Source organism: Arachis stenosperma, chromosome 3 (genome assembly GCF_014773155.1).
Source record: "Arachis stenosperma cultivar V10309 chromosome 3, arast.V10309.gnm1.PFL2, whole genome shotgun sequence".
In the NCBI taxonomy this organism is placed as follows: Eukaryota; Viridiplantae; Streptophyta; class Magnoliopsida; order Fabales; family Fabaceae; genus Arachis; species Arachis stenosperma.
This window is the reverse complement of record NC_080379.1, coordinates 162939657-162961376: the sequence shown is the minus strand read 5'-3', so window position 1 is coordinate 162961376 and position 21720 is coordinate 162939657. Positions and strand designations below refer to the sequence as shown.

At 31.1% G+C, this 21720-nt stretch overlaps 2 protein-coding genes across 4 annotated transcripts; one reads left to right on the top strand and one right to left on the bottom strand.

The window, feature by feature from the left end:
- Nucleotides 1–602: 602 nt before the first annotated feature.
- LOC130965220 (transcription factor MYB88-like) lies at nt 603–6161 on the top strand. 2 transcript variants are annotated; one of them, XM_057889950.1, is made up of 14 exons: nt 603–956; nt 1314–1380; nt 1577–1727; nt 1845–1891; nt 1994–2050; nt 2166–2238; nt 2442–2497; nt 2585–2767; nt 2844–3025; nt 3186–3331; nt 3740–3873; nt 3949–4151; nt 4284–4432; nt 4945–6161. In XM_057889950.1, exons 3-14 carry the CDS (start codon nt 1656–1658, stop codon nt 5059–5061), a joined length of 1419 nt encoding a protein of 472 aa, XP_057745933.1. In that variant the 5' UTR covers nt 603–956; nt 1314–1380; nt 1577–1655; the 3' UTR covers nt 5062–6161. The 2 variants fall into 2 exon arrangements, with proteins under 2 accessions (XP_057745933.1, XP_057745934.1); XM_057889951.1 differs by having other exon boundaries at nt 605–956; nt 4287–4432; nt 4945–6159.
- A 9390-nt stretch (nt 6162–15551) lies between these two features.
- On the bottom strand, nt 15552–19395 carry LOC130969117 (UDP-galactose/UDP-glucose transporter 3). Of its 2 annotated transcripts, none has more exons than XM_057894711.1 (8): nt 19156–19395; nt 18083–18332; nt 17906–18003; nt 17622–17752; nt 17426–17456; nt 16860–16963; nt 16598–16719; nt 15552–16333 (listed from the first exon to the last, which is right to left on the bottom strand). In XM_057894711.1, exons 2-8 carry the CDS (start codon nt 18184–18186, stop codon nt 15928–15930), a joined length of 996 nt encoding a protein of 331 aa, XP_057750694.1. In that variant the 5' UTR covers nt 18187–18332; nt 19156–19395; the 3' UTR covers nt 15552–15927. The 2 variants fall into 2 exon arrangements, with proteins under 2 accessions (XP_057750694.1, XP_057750695.1); XM_057894712.1 differs by having other exon boundaries at nt 18083–18366; nt 19156–19373.
- Nucleotides 19396–21720: the final 2325 nt, after the last annotated feature.

Here is a 21720-nt window from a genome sequence, read left to right as displayed (position 1 = left end):
TCCATATTTTCTATGACTATGTAATTAAATTCTATAGAAGAAATGAAAATCATGCATGAAGTTGTGGTTGTACATTTGGCATGAACATAATGAAAAGATGAATAAGACACATGAAGTCATGAACCATTAAAATTTCAATGCAAAAGAGTGGGCGGTGTAGCCTAGATTGTTAAGTGTCACGCACAGTCTCATGTCACCTTAAAATTCACAAAATTTCAAAATTCATATAGCCAAGTAATTATGTATGCATGCAGCTGTTGTACATGATGTTCACTCCCCTATTATATATACCCTTAACATTTTTATTATAAAAAATTACATTAGTATCAACCCTCACTCAGATATCATTTTTATAATAACCTTATGATATACTCCAATGCATATGCATAATTAACTAAGATAACTTAGATTATAGATACATATGATTTGATCACACATGGTAGTGTTACATAGGTGCAAGCTGTGAAAGTGGGGCCTTATTATTATATAAACTGCACTGTGCACACTAGACACTTGACACTGCACAAGTCACATTGCAGGACCCTCTCATCTCATGGAATTCAGCGTTACATTCAAACTTCCCCTTATACCCGCACACTAACCTAAGTTAAACTATATTAATTAATTAATCCTGCTCGCTTGCTCCTATTAGTTTATGACTTTATGTTTTCTCTCCCTCTGATTCTTTCTTGCAAGAAAAGAGAACCACCCAACTCATAATAAACTCATAAGCTGAGTGACCGTTTTGAAAAGTTGGAGAGAGAACGAAAACATTGTTGAAATATGATATGAGACAGATCAATCTTACTACTTTGGTCTTAAAGTCTTTGGTTCACTTCCAACTTCCAACACTCCACAGTGTTGTTGCTCACTTTGATTGGTTCTTACCAGATTTTTTCTTTTAGTTTAACTCAGATGGTATCACAACAAACGGCACAAAATTTCATATAGTTGAGGTACAATTTTATTTTGTGTCTACCTAACAAATTTTTGAGTTTGAACCTACCCTTATTTTCACCTCATTTGTGTATCCCCCAAAGTTTCTGAAATTTGTTTAGATCCAGCACTTTTTTCTGGATTATTAGTTACACATTAGCACAACATCAAATAAATTGGTTGGTAGTTGCCTAGTTGGTACTTATTTGGGTTTGGAGAAATTCAAGATTTTGATCCAATCCCATTTACCATTTGACAATCCACTTTTATATTATTCACTGCCCATTTTCTATTTTTCTTCATTTCATGTTATTCTGGCATCTCTGGTTTGAGCATTGGATTGTGTTCAGTTCTCTTCTGTTCTTCTTTGACTGCAGAATATAGAGACTGAGATCAAAAGGAGGGTGTCTGAAAAGTTAGTATCCGAGGCCATTTTTTTAGAGGGTAATACTCCTTTTTTTATTATTATATTTTTCAGTTGAGTACCTTTTGGTAATGTCTTTTGGAAATGGAATTTATGCTTGTTATAGGTAAAGGCCAATGAAAGAGAAAGAAGAAGTGGTTCCACCTTCTTTTTTTTTGCCCCCTTTTTCATTTTTTTTCATCCACAAACCATAATAGCTTTTATATTATTTTACAGAGGTGGAGCGTTTGGTTTTAGCATGCAAGCAAGAGAGCCACCTCAATAGAAAAACACCTTTGAGAGACAAATCAAAAACATGAAGAAACAGGAAGAACAGTGTAACAGAGAATCTAAGAAGAAGGGTCACATTGTAACTTGGACTCAAGAGGTAAAAACTTATTCTCTCTATTGCATTTTTTTTTAATTGTTTAATAATAGTTCTTTGTCTACTTATGAATCCATTTGCATTTGAATATTGTCTTATGCTTGGTTATGCAAGTTTCAGGAAGATGATATACTGAGAGAGCAGATTGGTATCCATGGAACTGAAAAGTACTAATTCTTCCTCTCCTGGGTTACCATTGTTTTTGCTTCTTTCCTTCCTTGAAGTAACATTAAAATGGGTTCTTGTTATTGCCAAAAAACTATATGCAGTTGGGCAATTATTGCTTCTAAATTCAAGGACAAAACGACAAGACAGTGCAGAAGAAGGTGGAGATTTTGAAATGCTTATTATGTATTTTGAATTTCCTTGATCTTCTGCTTTGTTGTTGTTGTTATTATTGTTGTTTCCAATCTGATTCTGAAGTAACTAATAAAATATCAGATGGTACACTTACTTGAATTCTGATTTCAAGAAAGGTGGATGGTCACCAGAGGAAGACATGCTCTTGTGTGAGGTATATCCATGCTTCCTCTCTCCAAAAGTTAGATTTTCCATTCGAGTTTAACAAGCTTACTTTATTGTATAAGATTAGGAATCTACACAACTTTAAGAATTTGGATTTCAATGAAAAAGTCTACAGAACAAGCTTGATTTGCTACTCTAGCCTATCCATATTTCAGTAAATCTGTTTTGTGGCTTTAATTTCTTTCTTTGCAGGCTCAAAAATTATATGGCAACAGATGGACAGAAATAGCGAAAGTGGTTTCAGGAAGGTAACAAAAGTCATTCTCCTCTTCATGCACATTCAGAATGGAAATTGTGTGAACATTCAAATCTTATTGATCATGCTTTGTATGCAGAACGGATAATGCTGTGAAAAATCGCTTCTCTACACTCTGCAGAAAGAGGCAAAAATATGAAGCTTTAGCTAAAGAGAACAGCATTTCATCACACATCAATTCAAATAACAAGAAAATTGTTTTCCAACATGCTTATAATACAGATGCAACATCAGAATCTGCTATATCTATCAAGAAAATGAGGTAAAGTACGGTTTATGAATCCCAATACACAAATTTACAAAGAATGATGCTAAAATATTCTCCTATTGTAATGCAGGAGGGCTCATATCACGGATGATGGAGGGAAGATCAAGTTTGGTGATAGATCACATTTACGAAATGGAACTTCGATAAATCAGCATCCAAGGACACCATTTGCAGTATTAGCTCAAAACTCACAAAACATAAACAATTTGCTAGACGAGCTTCAAATTTGCAATGCCAAGTTTAGTAGTTCTGGTAACTATCTCCAAATTGAATTTTATTAGTTACATACATAACGTGATTCTCAAATTTTGAAACCTAAAGCATAAAACAAGTTGCAGTTAAGATGTTCAGCAAATGTAACTTTGGCCATCCTCCTATTCTAATATTAAACTGGTTTATTATGCCTTTGCAGCTCAAAATAATAAAACTCAAGGAACATTTCTAAAAAGGGATGACCCAAAAATAGATGCATTAATGCAACAAGCAGAGTTGCTTAGCTCACTAGCTCAAAATATTGATACAGAGGACATGGACCAAAGTCTTGAAAACACGTGGAAGGTGAACCTCCATAATCTCTTGGCCTGTATTGTTTTGATTTTGAGCATTGAGCACGTTATGTTTTTGTCAAAATTGAAATATGTAGTTGGTTTCATGAGAACAGCCTCTAGTAGAGACAACATATTTCTAGTCTCTAATAAAAGTTCAGCATCAACAGAACCAAAGTAGAATCATAGAAGTCACATTTGTAGCATCAAAATGTAACTGTAAAGTACTAGGCATTTCATATTCATATACTTTCCAGAACATCTGCAATCTCTCTAGTCATGAAGATGGCAAGAGACATGAATCATTAAAGGAAGTTGACCTTGCCTTTAAGAAGTCTGAAGTAACTGTCATTCTTGAGCAGATATGAGAAATGCCATTACTTTGTAGAGTTCAACTGACACTACTTTGGATTGGTGCTAGGTTCTTCAAGAGTTTTTGAACCGAACCAAAGAAGCAAACAATTTGAAATGCAAGATTCAAGGTTTAAAGCTTGCTGATCTTAAAAATATGGTTGAAGACTTGAGTAGTAATGAGGGAGGCCAGCCATGTTGGAGGTACTTTAAAGACTTTAAAAATATAATTTCCTGTATGCTTAATAAGAAGACTAATATTTTTTTAATATGATTCAGGCAAATGGATCTGTATGAAGACTCTCCAGCCAGTTCTGAATACAGTACAGGATCAACTATCCTCCCTCTCTCAGCTGGTGACATTATGGAACACTCTTCACACCGGGATATAGAAACTGAAATGAAAACCACACAAATTGAAGATAAGAAAGAAGTAGATGGATGTGAGAGAGGTGTTCTAGTTACTGCAACCCTGGATCAAGGTAACATAATTCATTATTAAGAATGAAAATTCTATCATTTTTCTAAAGTATATTACCTTTTCTCCCTCATGTATTAATACCCTTATCATTTTAATGAACCAAAATGCTAATAAGATATACATATTTCCATAGTAGATATGCTGCCGAATTCGGAAGAACAAATAAACAATGATAGCGCTGTTTCAGCCTCATCAAGAGTGGAGTTTGGTTCCCCTGTTCAAGTAACTCCGATATTCAGATCTTTGGCTGCAGGGATTCCCAGCCCACAATTTTCGGAAAGTGTAAGTTACCCAAACACCTTGGGATTAAACAATTTTAAGACCAACAGAAATACTATCACAGTAATAGTAACAACTAACAAGTATGAATATACTGTTAATAACATTATATATTTGGAAACCGCACTGAACCAATGTTCCTATAAAATCAATAATCAATATGAATCAGAAGCAGGACTTCAAGAAAGCTATTAAATTATCCATTCCAGCAGTAACATGATAATGCAGTGCAATTTAGGTGTGGTCTTGGATAGGTTTTAATGTAAGAGAGTGGAAGTTGATAGATGATATCAGCATCTGCAATTATACAAGACAGACATATGCATTGCTTAAATCATATAACAGTACTAAATACATAGCCATGAAGCATATTTTGTTATCTCCTCCTAATTAGTTTCATCTGTGTACTTGCTATGAGCAATTAGCCAATTAGTCGTGACCCTTTTTCTTGTCATGCATTCCAATTTATCAAAGTTTGAAGCTAGACTAACCATTTGTTCTTGAACTTCTTTCAGGAAAGGAACTTCTTAAGGAAAACACTAGGAGTGGAGTCTCCATCTCTCAACCCAAGTGCTCAATCATCACAACCGCCACCCTGCAAAAGAGCCCTACTAGACAGTTTACAATCCTAGATCTCAATATCCATTGGTTATTTTCCCCTTTCTGAATCCTTGACATCCTTCTTTGCCTAGTTTGAGAAACATTTCAATTTTATTCTGCCCTAAAACTTTGAAAGGCATACCCTTGGCAAGAATGTAATGGTATGTTCTTGCCATCTTCAACATATCTAACAATATCCTTCCCTTCACTCAAGGGTTACCTCCTAGATAATAGCACCAAAAATCAGTGTGCTTTTAGAGTGTGATTCTTTGGTTTGTCTTCTTTTCACATTATTCTGGGTTTGTTTTTCTCCAATCCAGCATTTTGCCTTTTTTTATGTACAGAGCCTGGTGTGTTATCATTAGTCATCTTGCGCATATGTATACATTGGCATATCGCCTTTCCTACTACATATAATGAACAAAAACATAAAGAGAAAAGTTGCCAAAAAAAAGGGGGAAAAGAAGTGTGTAATAGAGGATTTTCATTAATTAGTTGGAACCTAGATTCTTATTTGTTTGTTTTTGGTGTGCATAGATTATAGAATAAATTATCTTCCCCTTTTTTTGTTTCTGATGTACTGAAACTTAAGTATAATTGAGTGGTATTTTGGTTTTGGTGTGCTCAATGTTGTATCTATTTCTTACACAACCAAATCTAGAGAATTCTTCAAACAAGTAATCCCAATTAGGCATAAACAAATTCTCTCACTCTCTGAACATGAAACCAGACTTTCATACAGAAGAAGAAAAAAGGGTTCTAGACAAAATTATGTACTTACATAAGATAGAGGGACCCTGTGTTGTGTTGTGGCAGATTCATGCTGCATGCAGATTGCAGAGCTTTCCTTCATGGAGTGCTTGTTGTGCTGTGTGGAACAAGAGTTCATCTTAATGAGTTAGTTCCATGGCTGTTGATGGTGGTTGTGAAGTGGAATCCAGAAGGCATTACATAACATAATTTAATGATGAATATGAAAAAGGCATTAGCTCATAAAGAAGGAGGGAACAATCTACAAAATAAAGCGCCTTCCTTTACTCTTAACTTTCTTCATTAAAGGCAAACTGCACCTATGACTCTTTTGACTACACAGTCAACACTTTTAGTGAGTTTTTTGAAAATCTGTAGTGCTCTTCATATAATTCCATGCAAGTATGCAATTTCAAGGGTGAGAAATTTAGATAAAACGTTTAACTTTTAGTACTAAATAAGTGCTTTTTCAATCAATCCTGCAGCACTCTCTATCCAACAAAAGTGTCTTTTTAGCAACATATTTGTCATTTGAGAATTCTAAAGTGATGCTACTAGCTAATTCTATCTAACTGTTCCCTTCATTATTTTCATTGACTTGCAATTACTATTATTTACAATTTTCAATAGATTTTCTTTTTTGGTGTCACAGATTCAAAGTCTAGATTTAAGTTACAGTTACACAATCATATGTTATCATAGAACTTTATGAGACCCTTATCTTAGGGGACTGTGTTTTAGTTTAACTGTTGTAAAAGAATTAAAGAAATGATCTTTTATATATTTAATTTAATACCACAAATAAGTAATAACACAAATAAATATTTTTTTTTTGAGTTTGTATTTCCATAAAAGATTTTAGTGTATTTAAAGGTGAATATGTACATAACAGCATAACGCATCCCAACCGTAACAATCATAGGCTTCTCCATTTTTACATACATAGAGATGGTAAACAATAAGGAAACTTTTTTCCCCCAAACTTCACCGAATATATATCTTTCATGTCCTATAAGTGAAAATGTGAAATAAGGTGAAACAAAAATAGAAAGCTTAAACACAGTGGATTACTACTCATAAATGCAAGTTAATATGCCATTGGTAATAACATGGTGTTCCGCCTAATCTGATTCTATTTGAACCCAATTAGACATAAAAAAAAATAACTCTATACCACTTTGAATTGATTCGATTTTTTTTTATGGTATTGAATCGATTTTATTTATCTTAAATAAAATTCAGCTTTCCTGGAGCATGAAATAGTGCTGGTGATATACATATACTGACCTGGACAAGATAACAAAAATAACCGCACTTAAAAACCAGTAAGACACAGAAATAAACAAATAAATCACAGCCATACAGTGCGAGATAGGCCCAAAATCTCTATAAAAGCCTCTTTCCAGAAATATATGTTTGAAAAGCCCATATAATGAAAAAAAGTATAGTAACAAACTTGGGATGGTTGTGTCCAAAAAAAAAAAAAACTTGGGATGGTGTGGGTAGTTTATTAATCCGCTTAAGTAAGTATCAGGTTTGAATCCGGCTTGTGCATTCATTGGCCTTAAAGTAAAAATTTAAATATGATACAATATTATTAATCATTTGCTAATTATTTTACATATATTATATATAGAGTATATACCCATTTGATCCTCAAAGAATTTCAAACTAGACACTTTAGTCCCAAACTAAAATTAATTACTCGATTGGTCCATAACAATTAATTCCGTCAGTCACTTAGGTCCTTGGCTCCGTAAACTCTAACGGAAGACAAAATGGTCCCTGACAACTCTAACAGGGAACAAAATAATCCCTGACAACTCTAACAAAAGATAACATTATTCCTGACCCCTTTATTCGAAAATGACAATGTTCTTCCCCAATTTTTATCATATTTCGTATAACCCTAATATTCATACTCTATTTCTTCACTTTCACAGTCTTCTTTTTCATCTTTTTCTTCCTCTTCTTTAGCTCCAAGATTAAGCCATGGTATAATTGCCACACGTGTCGCACCTACCTCAACATGTCATGGACCACACACTTTCTAAATCTTTATGACTGGTACATCCACCTCATCTGTACTTCACCCACCAGAAGCATCAACTTCCACGTCTTCAATAACATTACCTCCAACCCCGACAACGTTCACGACATTCTTAAGACCAAGTTCCACAACTATCCCAAGGGCACGCATTTCTCCACTCTCCGATAAGCAATATAGATTGTTGGACATTAGGACATCATGAGAAGATTCTCCTTCGACATCATATGCAAATTCTCATTTGAAATAGACACCGAGTGCTTCATTCCTTCTTTTCCGGAGTCCAAGTTGGCAGACAGTTTCGACCTCGCATCCAAGCTATCAGTACAACGAGCAATGTCGCCGTTGCTGCTCATATAGAAATTGAAGCGATTACTGAACATTGGTTCGGAGAAGAAGCTGAAGAAAGCGATCGGAGTGGTGGACAATGTGGTGTCATGGAGATGATAGGGAAGAGGAGGAGGGAGATGACAACGACAACGACGAGTCTTAACAAATCAGACTTGCTGTCTAGATTCATATGATCCATCGAAGACGATAACTAGTTGAGAGACATAGTCATTAACTTTCTGAGTATGAATTGGTTGAGAATAAGTTGAGAATTTTTTTTCCATATGAACATTAAAGTTATAGAGTGTGCATTATGTAGCTTGAAGTTACAGTGTTAGACTATTAGTGTTATGCAAGATATGATAAAAATTGGGAGAGAACAGTGTCGTTTCCAAACAGAGGAGATCAGGGACCATTTTGTCCCCTGTTAGAGTTGTCAGGGACTATTTTGTCCTCCGTTAGAGTTGACGGAGTATAGGACCTAAGTGACTGACGGAGTTAATTGTTAGGAACCAATCGAGTAATTAATTTTAGTTGGGGACTAAAGTGTCTGGTCTGAAATTCTTTAAGAAACAAAATGGATATATACTCTTATATATATATATATATATATATATATATATATATATATATATATGTCAGGGCAGGTAGGGACAGGTATTACCTAAACCCGACCCTGTCCCGACCCTCCTAAAAACCCGATCCATTCAAAATCCATCCCAGTGCGGGCGGATAATTACCCGCCCCAAACAAGTAGGGATAGAATGAATACCCGCAGATTCGGATGGTGTTGCCATCTCTAATCACCGCTGCTTCCACTTGACTATATCTTAATCACTGTAAACTTTTTTTCAGGTTTAACTAACATGTATTAATAATAGAATGTTTTAAATATTTTCATTTAACAAATAAAAAATAAATATATTAAAAATTTAAATTTTTGTATCTAAAAAAAATTCTTTCCAATATTAAATTAACATAGGTAACAACGCCGAAACACACGCAAAGCACAAAGCAGAACAAATAGAGCAGAATTTCTTTCATTCTACAATTTATGTTAATATTAGGGGAGGTGTATATAAGTTGACTATAACCGAATTTGTTTTAATTTAGATCTGATATTAAATATATATCGGGTCTAATTTTTTAGATCTTAATCTGATCCTAAATTAAATAAAATTTAAATATTTTTGGACTACAATTATATCGAGTCTAAATCAAATAAAAATTGAGTCTTTAAAGATTTAACAATAATTTATAAAAAAAAATTATTTATAAATAAATTTATTTATAATGTATTTATCTATAAAGAAAAAATTTGTTATCAAAAAATTGATATCCATATTTAAATTTGAATTTTTCCATAAATTTTAATTTGATACTTATTTGATATATTTTTTAATTCAACAAGTGTGATTAAAAATAAAACAATAAGCTTATAGTTAATATAACATAATATTGGAATTAATTTAAAACATGTATCTTTTTTAATTTTCTTAGGATACACATAGGTCGGATGAAGTCGGGTTTACTTTGATCCGGTTTCAGCCCTAAATAATGATCGTGTCTATTTTTTAGACCCGGATCCGACTATAAACTCAATGAAATCACACCAAATTAGTCTCAAATATGTTTGGGTTCGTGCCAAATTTTCAGACCGAACCGAATCATATACACCTAATCTACATTGTAACTTGAAAAAAAGGAAAGAACAAAATAAATAAGATATCTTCAAAGTCAAACAAACCACATTCTGCGCCAAGTTCAGAAATACAAGGTGCTCAAACCTCTCGTCATTTGGACCGAACTGAACCGCTTCACAGACCTGAACCATTCCAAAAAAAGAAAAACGAATTTAGAAAAGAAAAAAAACCCAACAAATTTAGAGAGTTTCCTGAAGAATGCCTTGATAGACGTAGGCAGACCAGATGCCATAACTAGGACGTGGCGGAGGCCGGCTCCGTGAGCCTCCATTAATGTAACGACAACGTTTTGAGGATGAATCGTAAATGAATGCCACAATATGTGTGAGTGTTTCGGGAGAAATTGGTGAATACCTTTTCTTTATGAATCTCCAATGGAGTATTTGTACAATGTGTACAATACAATGGACTATTTATTTGGCCTAATATGAGTTAAAAAATGAACATTAGATACAATACACTCATATTATCCAGAATAACCATCCGATACTGATTTTGGAGTTCACCAAGGATCGAACTCTTGACCTTTCAGATCTAGAACTCTAATATCATGTCATAAAACCACTCATTCCGAATAAATGTCAATGTCTACGGGGAAGTCATCGGAGGAGAAAGAAGGCATCCTTGGAGGGCTAATTTGGAGAAAGAAAAAATAATGGACTATTTTTTTTCGACAACTTTAGACTAATTTAAAATAGAGTAAATAATGTTAGAGAAGATTTTGAGACTCATCTCAAAAATAAAAACAATATTTTTTAAATTTATTCTTAATTTTAATTAACCTTAAACTCTAACCATACACATAATTAATCTTACTAAATATAACTTAACATTAATTCTAAACTCTAATTCTTATGTCATCCATCTTCCATCTCCAACTATCTCTCCTACTAATTTCAGCTTTACACCATTTGTCATCCATAAGCACACAGCAGTATTTATTGCCACCATCATCACTACTAACATCATCCTATCTATGGGTGTTTAGATCTAAACCGATTTAAAAAAAAACACAAAATTACATCCATTCAAATTAAAAATCGAACAAATCGCTCAATTTTAAAATTTTTTGGGTTTTAAATTAGTTTTATTACAGTTCGGTTTAGTTTGTAATTTTACTCTGCACAATCAAAACAAATCGAACCGCATATATAATAATAATATAAATATTGAATATAATAATAATAATATTATAAGAGCAACTCCAATGGTATAAAAGTGGAGTCCCTTCTCTAACATTCAGAGACTTTGAAGCATTGGAGCGAAAAAATTTGAGTTCTTTCAGGAATAAAAAAGGAAAGTCCCTTCTCAAAGGAACTAACTCTTCCAATCCAATGCAATTTTGACACATGGTAAATTAATTAAAGAAATAAATTCTAATTATATATTGTGTATTATTATTATTATATATGAAGTTATTAATTTTGTTAATATTAATATTTTTTAATAGTAAATTATTTTTAAATTTATAAATTTTAATAATATTAGTATAAAAAAATAGTAACTACATTAATTTTAATTATTTTAATTAATTAATTAAGTGATGTCACAATAAGAACTAAAGTTAATTCCTACTAATGGAGAGGAAAAAGATATTTTGAGTTTCTATTTATTCTTTATGACGTAAAAACTAATGTGGAATTACTTTTTATAACATGTGGAACGTAAATAAAAATTGAAATGAGTTCCCTACTAAAGATGATCTAAAACCCTTACTCCCTTTTCTCTGGTACTTAGCAGTAGCATAACACCGCACACAGTCACACGCCTCATGTCCATTCCCCACAAATACAAACCCTAATCTAAAGTAAAGCATTTTATGTGGCTAATTCATATAAAAATGGTTTCCACAATCTTAAAAGTTATTTGGTGTCAATGTAAAATTTTTTTAAAAGATTCACTTAATATTCACATAAAATATACTTGTTATGTATCAACATAAAAAAAAAATAGATTAGATAATTGTTTGACTGCTGTATCATTGGAATTTGATTTATGTAGATAAATTCTTACTAAAATGATAATCGTAGATGAGTTGCTTTTTAAATTTGTCGAATGGAAGGGTTTCGATATTTTATGAGTATTTTGCAGCCAAAATTTCATATTCCGAGAAGGATTTCAATTGCTAGGGATTGTTAGAACTTGTTTATGAATAAAAAATATAAGTTGAAGAATGTCTTTATAAATTTAAAGCAAAGTGTGTGTTTGACCACTAATTATTGGATTTTTGTACAAAATCTAAACTAACTTTGTCTCACTGCACATGTTATTGATTAAGATTGGAAGTTCCAAAAGAAAATTTTTAACTTTTGTCTCATCAAGAATCATAAGGTGAAATAATTGGTAGAAAAATAGAAATTTTTTTTTTAAATTGGGATATAAGTAGAGTCTTTAGAGCACGTATGAAAAGTTTCAATAGTTACTTTTTTAAACTTTTGACTTATGAAAAGTAGTAGTATTAATGCCTGGTGTAATTTTAAAAATCAAATTGTAGTTTTCTAAAAAGCTATTTAAGTGCTTAAAGAGAAGTTTAAAAAATGACTTCTCTCATAATAAAAAACTTTTTATCATATTTCTTTTAAAATAAGTACTTTTAGAACAAAAAAATTAAATACAAAATAACTTATTTATAAGCTATTTTTAATAAAAGCATTTATTGTTTAAACTATCTTTTCAAAAAAGAACTTAATTAAGCTATTTATCCAAATTGGGTCTTAGCATCACAGTTGATAATGCTAGTTCAAATAATATTGTCATTTGTTACTTGAAAGATAGAATGGAGGATTAGAATTCACATCCTTTAAAAGATGAACATTTACATGTTAGGTGTTGTGTTCATATCTTGAACTTAGTAGTGAATGGTGGTCTGAAAGATATGCATTCTTTAATTAGCAAAATTAGGAATGCTGTTAGATATGTCTGTCCTTCTCCTAATTGCATGGGTAAGTTTAAAAATTGTATTAAAGAGGCTAGATCTAAGACTGCTCTTGTGTGTAGTTAAATGTCCCCACTAAGTAAAATTTTACTTACATAATATTTGATATATAGTACTTTAAAATTTCAAAAGGCCTTTAAGAGATTAAATGAGAGAGATGCTGAATTTATAATGATGCAAGGGGCATTTCAAAGAATTAAAATAGGGATAATGCAAGATTCTTTGTGAAATTTTTGAAGATTTTTTTGGATGTAACCAAAAAAGTCTTGGGTTCTATATTTATGACCTCCTCTTCATATTTTTATCACTTTTGTTTAATTTTTAATTCTTTGAAGACTTGGGTTGATAATAATTACATATTATTTAAGAATGTGGTTACAAAAATGAAGGCTAGGCATGATAAATATTTGGGTAACTTGAGAAATATAAACATAATGATTTTTGTTGCTGTGGTACTTGACCCTAGATATAAGATTAAGTTTGTTGAGTGAAATTTTTAAAGGTTGTTTGAGAAGGAAAATGCTGATTTTTTATGTGGTAAGATAAAAGAAGTATTCAATGACTTATTTAACAGTTATAGGATTGCTCTTAATAGTGATCAAGCACACGAATCTGCATAACACAACCAAAATGTGGAGATGAATGATAGTGTCTTTGATGATATTTGCTTTGCAACAGTATTTGAAAATGATGTATAAGCCAATGAGAGTGTCAACACAAATAAAATGAATTTGTACCTCATGGAGTCTTTGAAGAAACCAATTGATCTAAGTAGTTTTGACATTTTAACTTGGTGAAAAGTGAGCTCTAATAATTACAAATATTATGTTCTTAGTCAAATTGCGAGGGATGATATTCTAGCTATGCATGTGTCAACGGTTGCTTTTGAATCCACCTTTAACACAGGAGGTAGAGTGCTTAATCAATATAGGAGCTCTCTTACCCCAAAAACTGTTGAAATTTTGATTTGTGCACAAAATTGATTTTGAGCCAATTCATTGCCAATTAATCTTAAAGAGTCTTTTGAAGAATTTGAAAAACTTGAGAAAGGTTTTACTTTATCTACGTATATTGATTAACTTTACTACTTTATAATATGTTTAAGTTATTAATATTTATTTTGTTATATTTTATTGTAGAATTTGAGCCAATTTTTCAACTAATAGATGAAGAAGACTGATAATAAATATGATTAGTGATGAATATGATTAGTGATCAGTGCTTCATCTCTCAATTTGGAGTTTTTTATGCTATGTTTTTATTAAGACTTGTTATGTTATTTAATTTTGTGTTGTTGAAACCTGTTTTTATGTTAAAAATTTATTATTTGATCAAAACTTGTTGAATTTGTTGGATCGCTGCACAGATTATCTTATAATGTTTATGGAATTTATGTTTTATTATTATGTTGGATTGTTGGACATGTTACTTTATAAAGTTTATGAGATTATTAGTAATTTAGTAGTGTGTATTTATACTATGTCACAAAACATTAACTTTATAAATTAAGTTATTGTTTTTTATTTAAAAATTGTAAATTCAAACAAATCCAAACCATTTATAATCGTATCGGATCAAATTTCTACAAAAAAAATTATTCCGTCTAAATCGCACCGCACATAAAATAAGTATTTAGATCGAATAACTTTTTTCTTTAAAATCGAACTAAAGCGCATCGCAAACACCCCTAATCCTACCACCACCAACGTCATTTACCACCATTCACAATAGTGACTCTTAATCCAGTTGTTTGAGTATAAGCCATCAACTCTCTTCAGTTCCAATAATATCCAGACATATCAAATGGACTCTTGTTTTTGTTTTTCTAAAAACCATTAGATTCCCATCATTGTTGATTTGAAGGTAAAAGGAGGAGCAACATCTCGATCATTGCATTTAAAGACTCAATTGAGAGTTGGAATAAGACACTGGCTAAAAGTCAAGAAGAAAAAAAAATGATATACAAGTTGCAACATACCAAGATCCCTGGCGCTTTCCATCTCAAAGTTAGATTCACCAAATCCATAATTGAGTTTCGGTATCATACATAACAGTGGAGTAATTGACATATATATATATATATATATATATATATATATATATATATATATATATATATATATATATATATATATATATATATATATATAACAGGGTATAAAGAAAGAGAAAACTAACTTGAAATTACTCTAGACAAGCCAATAGTCTCGGGGTAGAAATAAAATTAAACTAGATAGGGCCATTAGGGAGTTTTATGTGTAGAATATCGGTGCTCTTCTCATTGGCTGATACTTTAATGTTGTGACATGTTTCTGCTACAAATCTTCGCTTCTCTACGCTCTGCAGAAAGAGGCAAAAATATGAAGCTTTAGCTAAAGAGAACAGCATTTCATCACACATTAATTCAAATAACAAGAAAATTGTTTTCCAACATAATTATACACAGATACAACAAGAGAATCTGCTGTTTCTATGAAGAAAATGAAGTAAAGTACACGATATGAATCCCATGCACAAATTCTAGAAAGGATGAATACAACGTATTAAGAGGCATATGATTTTACCAATTGAGCTAATAAGGAAGGTGCAAGTGAGTGGATTTTATTTCAAAATTTAATCCAAACTATTTATTTAGATCTGACGGCTAATTTATATTCTCTTATTTCTCATATAAAGATAGTTTGCTATACTCAATTTATAAAGAATAGGCAAGGAATTGTTCATAAAATGAAGTTTTGGCATGTAAAAATAAATATATGAACCAAGAAGAAACGGAATATTCAACCTTAACTTCTATTTAAAAATAGCATCTACTCAACTGGAGTTATCACTTATCAATACCAAATTACAACGGGTGTAATGTTAATTGAATATAGCCATTATTCCATTCCGACATACCACTTATCCACAACGGAATGAGATATGAACTACATTTACATTGAGATCAAATGATGGATGGATGGTATATTGCCCGGAGTACAATTACAACTATATTAAAGAAACATTTCTATGAAATTCTTATAAATCTAAATTGGGTTCATCAAAACTTGTAAGGTTATCAAGATATAACAATGGTTGATGGGCAAATGAGCCAACACCAACGTGTGAATTCAAATTTGCTGAAGGTTGCTCCTCAAGTGGCTTTTCTCTTCTGCAGTCGTTGTAGCTTCTGCCACTTGAGGTAGATCTGGTATGACAATCCAGTGAATACCATAAAAACACAACCCCATTGTTTTGTTGAAAGCGGATTTCCACTCAACAGAGAAGATACCACAATGCTAACGAATTTGCGAGTGGTAGTAATGGTGGTGTTAGCCAAAGAGCCAAATCGGCTTATTGTCAAAAAGATGAAGTTTTGGCCCACAGCACCACAACAGCAGAAGAGAAGAATATCCCATGCTGCCTCTGGATGCTGTTTGCAGAAGCGAACAGCTTCAAATCCACTTCCACTGGGCCAGCCAAACATGTAAATCATATTGTATATGGTTCCCCATAAATTCATTCCCAACATAATATTCCAAGCACTTGTTTTAGGGTACCTGAGTAACAAAAACCAGTAATTGCATTAAATTAATAACACTTGCTATAGTCTTAAATATGAATCATCTCCCATTCTAAAATCTAAACATTGCTGAAAAGTCAACATTCAAACACCCGAAAAATAGAACTAAAAAATTTACATTTAGCGTCATTATCCTCATCATAATTTTACTTATACACATCATTATCTTGGAATAATGGGGAAAAGTTTTGCAGTTTACAGGCAATCAGACAGATCGAGGAACAAGGTTTGCTTATTTTACCTTGCTTTTAAGGAATCCTGAGTTGCATTTGTAAATCCATCAAATGTAAGGTTCAGGAAACATAGTCCATATCCAAGGGGAGCATTTGGATGTGCTAACTTGCTCATAGTCTTTGAGCTAGTCTGCCAATAAGCATAAGCAAAGATGAGAAATTTGAAAGCTAAGCTACATTCTCAATCCACATGAATTTTCTATAGGCAACATGGGAAAGTGTATCCCTATCGATTATATTTTTTCCGTATTATTCTGATAAGTTCCTAACCTTTAAAAGTGCAAATGTTGATACCCCTCCAGCAACAAGGAATGTACAGACGTATTCTGGAAAAGTGTATCTTATACCATACACTATAGTACCCATCAACATAACTGTATCATGGTAAAATGAGTACTTGTTATGAAATATAAAATAACTACTAAAAAAATGAGTACTTGTTGCGGTAAAATGAGTACTTGTTATGGCAGAACGCTTTTATATAAAAAATGACCATAGGCTTCAGGCTTCTCCATTTTTACATACTCAGAGGTGATAAGCAGTAAGGAAACAATGTTTTTTTTTTCAAACTTCACCAAGTAGATATCTTTAATCTCCTATAAGTATATGAAAGGATGTGAAACACAAATAGAAATGATTAAACACAATTGCATTACTACTCATAAATGCAAGGTTACTACGCGATTGGTAATAACATGGTGTTCCACCTAATGTGATTCTATTTGAACCCAAATAGACATAAAAAGGCTATACCACTTTGAATTGATTCGAATTATCCTAAACAAATTCAGTTTTTCTGGAGCATGAAATAGTGACAGTGATATACATATACTGACCTGGAATCATTTTTGAGGATTTTGCCAGTACCTGCAAGCAGACAACAAAGCAAATACACCACCATTAAAAACCAGTATGCTGAAGACACGGAAATATATCACATCCATGCAATGGAGGTAGGTCCAAAATCTCTTAAAAGGCCTCTTTCCAAAAAAAGAGTTTGAAGAGCTCATACAATGAAGAAAAGTAACATGCCTGAGCCGGGTAACTAATATACTTGAGTGCTTCAATTCCCATCGCTGGACCAATAGTGTTGGTAATTCCACAACTCCAGTAAGACCACCAAGGTGCACCACCACTACTCCCACTTGACCATATCTTAATCACTGTATTATTATTATTTTGCAATATCAAATTAAAGTAAGCGACCACACTAAAACGCGCACAAACACAAAACAGAACAAACAGAATTTCTTTCGTTCTACACTGTAACTTGCAGAAATGAAAGAACCAAACAAAGAAGTAAAACAGGGGCTCACTTATGTAAGACCATATCAAACAAATCACATTCTGCGCCAAGTTCAGAAATGCAAGGTGCTCAAACCTCTCGCCATTTGGACCGAACCGCTTTGTGGATCTGACTCATTTAAAAAAAACGAGTTCAGAAACGAAATTTAAAAATTCGTAACAGAAATGATTGAATCAGCGTGTCTTACAGAGTTTCCTGAAGAACGCCTTGGTAGATGTAGGCAGACCAGATGCCGACGACACAGAACGCCAGAACTAGGAGGCGGCGGAGACCGGATCCGTGAGCCTCCATGAATGAAACGACGGCGTTTTGAGGTTTATGTACTTTAATTATGATGATGAATGAATGCCACGATATGTGTGTGCTTCGGGAGCAAGGTTCTGAGAACCGAACCGGTCATTAAACCGTTCTAATCACTGGTTCATTGGTTTATTGGTCTAACCGGTCCAACCAATGATTCAACCAGAAAAACTATTTTAGAATAGAATAATAAATAAATTATAAATAAACACCATAAAATATCATTATAGTCTAATATAAATCTTAAAATATCTTTTAAATTTAAAACTACATAAACTATCATTAACTAAATCCATATGATCTTATCAAAATACAAACTCAAAAGTTAAATGGTAAAAAAAACATATCTAAATATTAAATCCCAACATCATAATTTATCAATAACATATCTAAATACTATTATTCATGACTGAAATTAATAAAACAGATACGAAATTAAAGACTAGCCACAGCACAATGAAAACTCAAAAAATCATGGACAAGACCATATCTGAAATCTGCCTATAGCATTCAGCAATAAACAAATCAAAACATTAACCAATAATCACAAAACACTAGTAAACAAATCAAAGCCAGCAACTAGTAAACCAGTAATTACAAACAAATCAAAGCCAGCAATTACAGCTCCATCAACAAATAGATTCAGAACCTGGGCAATTACAGATCCATCAACAAATACATTGAGAACCTGGGTAATTATAAACAAATCAAAGCCAGCAATTACAGGAACAATAAATTTGAAAACAGAGAAAACACTAAAACACTAACCCGGGTAATTACTAATTACAGATCCATCAACAAATACATTCAGAACCAAACTTCAAACCAAGATTGAAGAAGAAGAATTGAAGAAAAACGGAACAAAAATTGAAGAAGATGACCAAAGAACAACAACTTCAGAACTTCAAACCAAGAAGAAGACCGAACGTTCAGTGAAGATGAAGACGAGAAGCCACTAACCTGGGTTCTGTGCCGAGAAGCCAGCGAAGATGAAGAAGACGTGCCGAGCTACTGGGTTCCAAACACGGGGAAGAGGGAGAAGCGGCGGCGCTGAGAACCCGAGAACGGCGGCGGCGCTGAGAACCCGAGAACGGCAGCGGCGATGAAGGGCTAGGGTTTTGATTTTCCTTTCTTCAGAGTTCTCCAGTCCAGGGGCAGGGAGTGACGAGAAGAAGGGGGGGAGGGGTTGGGTCTAGATGCATTTGTTTTTTATTGGAAAATAGGAGAGTGGGATCGGTGCGCGCCAACTTACGTCGAAATTCCACGTGGATGTTTCTTATTGGTTTCATATACACGGTGGCTCTGCTCATTCGCTAATGCTATAAAGTGGTGACATGTTTCTTCTACAAATCTTCACTTTCATACCATATAAAATTTTAGATTATTAATATTTTTTTAAAGTTAGCTATTTATGAAAAATAATAATATCATTAATTCTTGATAATATCATTACTGTATTATATATTTGTATAAATTTAAAAAAAATAAATAATATTATTAGAATAAGAGTGTTATTATTTATTTATTTATATATTATTATTTATCTTATAATTAATACAATTGAATTTTTTTTAAAATAATTTAATTAATTAAATCTTTTGAAATTAATTTAGAGATAATATAATATTTTAGAAATAAATTTAACTGTTAACTTTTATTTTTATGCTCACCAAGAGGTGCATTAAAATTAATTACTTTAGGTGTATATTAAAATTAATTATTAAAATAAAATATATATGTAATATAAAATACATTAGACTTACAGCTGATTTTAACATGTAAATAATATTTTTAATTAAAATTGTGCTTTTAACTTAATGGTATGGGTTAAGAGTTTGTTTAGGTGAGTTTTTAAAAAAATATTTTTTTAAAATTTTTTTAATTTTATAAGAAAAATAAAAATAATTTTATGTTTTGATATCTTATGCAAAGAAATTTTTTATTTATTAACTATGATTAAATATAACAATCTAAAAGTATTTTTTATTTATTTATTACTTAAAAATAATTTTTTAAAAAAAATAAATTATGACTTCTCAAAAATTTTATTTTTTAATATTTTTATTTTTATTATTATAAATTTATTAAATATATTAATAAATAAATAAATAATAATTTTTATTAAAAAAAATTACCAACTTATTATTAGCACTCAAATAAATACTAAATGTGTGTTTAGATTAGAATTTGCAAATGAGAGTTTGTATAAAATTGATTTTACAAACTTAGTTTTGATAAAAAATGAGTTTATGTTAACGTGATTTATGTTTGGTAATTTTGTATCAAAACGGATTATAACAAAATGAATATTGTTTGGATTATATCATTTAAAACTATGTTTAGACAAAAAATACTAAAAAAAGACATAAATTTATATCATTCAAAATTATATTATTTTAATACTATTTGACTATAATTTCTTTTAAAAATAATTTAAATTTATGTGTTAAAATTTAGTACTCTTTTTGTATTTAATTATTTCTAATGAAATTTATATTATAAAAATTAATAATAATAAATAAAATATATACTAATTTAAAAACATATAATAAAAAATATACGGTCAAATAAAAAAATAAAGTTTTATAAAAAATACATATTAATAAAAATGATTAAAAAAATTTATATGAATAATGAATACTAAAAAATCTATTAAAAAATACAATAATATATATAAGTGAACATTAAAAACATTCTAAACAAAAATATTCATACTATTAGCATAAAAAATAAAAAAATGATAAAAATTAAAATTTAACAAAGTGTACTAATAATAATATTAAAAAAATATTTATTTATAAAACATAGTTATAGCTATGAAAAAAAATTTTCAATGATGATTTTTTTTTGTATTTTTTATTGTAAATGAGATTAAATAAAAAAATTAGTAAAATGTCAATTAATTTTTTAATTGATCAAATAAACTCAAAAGTTAAATAATTAGTTGCTTCTAGTAAACAAAAGTTCAAATTTAAAATCATGTTCGCGTTTAAGAAAAAAAAAATTAAACAAACAAAAAATACAATATTTAAAAAAAGTAAACGTATTTTTTGTGCTTTCAACGTATTTACCAAACACACTTAAATCTTCGTAACTGAAATCTCTTCCCATGAACCTTCTTTATTTTTCGCACGACCACACACACCTAAACCACCACCTCTCCCTCTTTTCCTTAGCCTTCTCATCTTCCCTCTCTTTCCAACTTTTTTTAAATTCTGAATCTGATGTTAATTATTTAATTGTATTTTATGGTGATTATTTAATTGTATTTTATGGTGGTGGCATGACATACTGAAATAAGGTTTTCCTCCTCATCAACCATGGAGAGAGCTCAAGCGACTTTAAACTAAGAATATGCATATTAAAATATTGAATAGGGTTTAAATTTAATTTGGATAAATAATTTAATTATTTTTTAAAATAATTTAAATAATAAATTTTTATATTAAAAATAATTTATAAATAAATTATTTTATATTTAATTTTTTTAATTTTAAAATTATTTATTTTAAAAAATATAATAAG